The sequence below is a fragment of the Parus major genome, chromosome 3, assembly GCF_001522545.3.
Source record: "Parus major isolate Abel chromosome 3, Parus_major1.1, whole genome shotgun sequence".
In the NCBI taxonomy this organism is placed as follows: Eukaryota; Metazoa; Chordata; class Aves; order Passeriformes; family Paridae; genus Parus; species Parus major.
Genome location: NC_031770.1, coordinates 49,822,455 through 49,825,536, shown reverse-complemented (window position 1 = coordinate 49,825,536; position 3,082 = coordinate 49,822,455). Strand labels below are relative to the sequence as shown.

The window sequence follows — 3,082 nt, the reverse complement described above, 5'->3', positions numbered from 1 at the left end:
GTCAATCAGAGGGGTTTTGTGTCTCCTTGACTCCTGATGGTCCGTGGCTGAGGTGTCCCGGGTGGCACCACAATGAATATGAATAGGGGTCCTTGCTAAATGGGACAGTCAAAGCGCACCGCCCTGAATAATGGCACGTCATCCTAACTAGACCATTATACATAGGAGGGCTCCTTTTGTCTCTGCTCTCTGCTGCAGCTCTATAAAAGCCCCTCTTTTTCAAGCTGAGGTTAGTCCAAGCATACACTAACTAGCCATCCTGTAAACAGGCTGAGTAACCGGGTGGAGAGAGAGAGAGAGACGTTGGAGAGAGAGGGGCCTGAGGGGCTTTTTCCCTCTTTCTCCAGCATTTCCAGTCCTTTGCTGGCAGACCCTTCCGTCCGTTTATTTCCTTTTCGTTTTGTTTTTGTTGCTTTTTGAAGGAGAGTTGTCTTCTTCCGCGACCTCCAGAGCAGGGAAGAGTTTCTTGCTCAGAAGCCCGAATACAATGAATTCTGACTCCAGCTCTGTCTCCAGCAGAGCTTCCTCACCAGACATGGATGAGATGTACCTGAGAGACCATCACCACCACCACCACCATCACCACCACCAAGACAGCCGGCTCAACTCAGTCTCCTCCACCCAGAACGATCTGGTGCAGAAGATGTCTGGGGAAGGCCTCACCAGGAACGGTTCCAAGGCCGGAGGGGAAGGCAGCAAGTACAAAATCAAGAAGCAGCTTTCGGAGCAGGACCTGCAGCAGCTGCGGCTGAAGATCAACGGCCGGGAGCGTAAGAGGATGCACGACCTCAACCTCGCCATGGACGGACTGCGGGAGGTGATGCCCTACGCTCATGGACCTTCTGTGAGAAAACTCTCCAAAATCGCCACTCTCCTGCTAGCCAGAAACTATATCCTGATGCTCACCAGCTCCCTGGAGGAGATGAAGAGGCTCGTTGGGGAAATCTACGGGGGGCACCACTCGGCCTTTCATTGCGGCACGGTGGGACACTCTGCCGGGCACCCGCCCCACGCCGCCGGCACCGTGCACCAGGTGCATCCCATCCTCGGCAGTGCCTTGTCCTCCGCCAACACCTCCTCCTCCCTCTCCGCTTCCCTGCCGGCCATCGGCACCATCCGGCCCCCACACTCCCTGCTCAAGACCCCCTCGACACCCCCCGCCCTGCAGCTCGGCAGCGGCTTCCAACACTGGGCGGGCTTGCCGTGCCCCTGCACCATCTGCCAGATGCCTCCCCCGCCCCACCTCTCGGCCCTCACCGCCTCCAACATGGCCAGGATCTCGGGGGAGACCAAGGACCTCCTGAAGTGACTCGGCGGGGCTGGGGCTGCGCCGGAGCCGGCGCTCCCACGGACGGAGACGGGGCTGCGGTCGGTCCCCCTCGGGCCGCCGACGGACCTGCCCCCGCTGCCCCCGCTCCAAGCCCCCTGTAACACGGGATTAGTGTAGTAAGGACCTTGCAAAGGTAATGTTCTACCCGGCTCCTCGGGCGATGTTTTCTTATTATACTAAACTGGAAAAGTCCCTGTTGTAAAAAGAATGATGATGATAATAATAATAATAATAATGATAATAATGATAATAATAATAATAATAATGCCGCTGATGGTAATCAAATGTAAATGATTCCTTAAAATGTATGTAAAAGGAAAAAAAAAAAAAAAGACATGGTTGTCATTGTAGTGTTCGCAGCTACCAAGAGACGATGAAATCGGTTTGGGGCTCTTTTTCCTTTTTTTTTTTTTTTTTTTTTTCCCGGGCTTTTCCTTTCTTTCCTTTCGCACGGCGACACCTCCAAAATTTCCCCTTCCAAACGTGGCTGCTGCGGCGCAGTGGCGGCCCAAGGTAGACCAGAGAGTGCATGCATGCTTTCCACCCCAGTTTGTCACCCGTGGGGACCGGCCACAGGCGGCTCCCCTGGCAACAGGGACTTCCGAGGGAATTCACTAAAGTTTCTGACTGTGGTTTATGGTTTGGGGTTTTTGTGGTTCGGTATTCGTTTGGTTTCTTTGTTTTGTTTTTACAGATTTGGTATGATGCGGTTTTGTTTGTGGTAGTTTTCTTCTTCCCTCTATAAAGAAAAAAAAAAAGAAAAAAAAGAGGAAAATAGTGCAAAACACAGCACAACCCCCCAGCAGATCTGTTTTACCCAATCTCCCATCTCCTGCTCTCTGTGAAGTGTGCTGATTTAGCTGTCTGGGGCATGAATTTCTGTCGCTGGCTCCGGGTTTATTCGTGTTTGCTGGTTTTTTGTTTGTTTGTTTGTTTTTTAAATTTTTGCTCTCGTTTGGTTTTGCATGCGGGATCAGCTCTTGCCAGATCGGTGATTTGTATATCTAAATCGGAAGCTTTGTTGCTTTTTGTTTCCTTTTCGATATGTTTTCCTGGGAGTTTGCTTGAAATAATGTTGTTCTTCATTTCGTTTGTTTGTTTGTTTTCGGTTGGGGCCTCAAAGACACCACCATGTCTTTTATTTTTTATATATTCTTGATAATAACTATCGATATATTTATTATTGACCAGTGTTTCTGGATGAGATTTCCAAATAAAGTAAAAAAATTAATTCCAAGCTGCCTGTTTCGCTTTTGTCCGGGACTGGAAGCCGAGAAAAGGCGCCGTATTTGATCGCTTTGGGTTCCACCAGGACTTCCCGGGCCCAGCTGGAGGAGGCTGGCCCAGCTCCGTGTGCCTTGCCTCGGAAGCAGACACGAACCCGACGTCTTCAGGTGTGTGCGAGCTGCCGGACAGCTTTCGGCAGCCTCCCAGCGGGATGGGAGTGACAGGAATTGGGGTGGCCCATGGCCAGTCCCGCAGCCAGCGCCGGGCTCGGGAGGAAGAGCCGCGGGCAGCGCTGGGGAGGGGCGCTGGGGCCTTTGTGGGCAGTAACTTTTTTTTCTTTTGAGATCCTGCTTTCAATCCTTTTTTTTTTTTCGAGAGGGAAATGGTAGGGCTGGACAGAGTTGGGAAAGGCAGTACTGCCCCGCCGGGAGGCGGCTGTCCGTGGAGATGAGCGCGGCTGGCGGCTGACAGCGCCCTGCGGCTCCGCACACGGGAGCGCGGTCCTGCACCCCGGCCTTACGCGGG

General features: G+C 52.6%; 1 protein-coding gene across 1 annotated transcript; it reads left to right on the top strand.

Annotated features, from left to right (window-relative positions):
* Nucleotides 1-223: 223 nt before the first annotated feature.
* On the top strand, nt 224-2,515 carry OLIG3 (oligodendrocyte transcription factor 3). The gene has a single exon (XM_015620598.3). It carries the CDS (start codon nt 488-490, stop codon nt 1,307-1,309), a length of 822 nt encoding a protein of 273 aa, XP_015476084.1. The 5' UTR covers nt 224-487; the 3' UTR covers nt 1,310-2,515.
* Nucleotides 2,516-3,082: the final 567 nt, after the last annotated feature.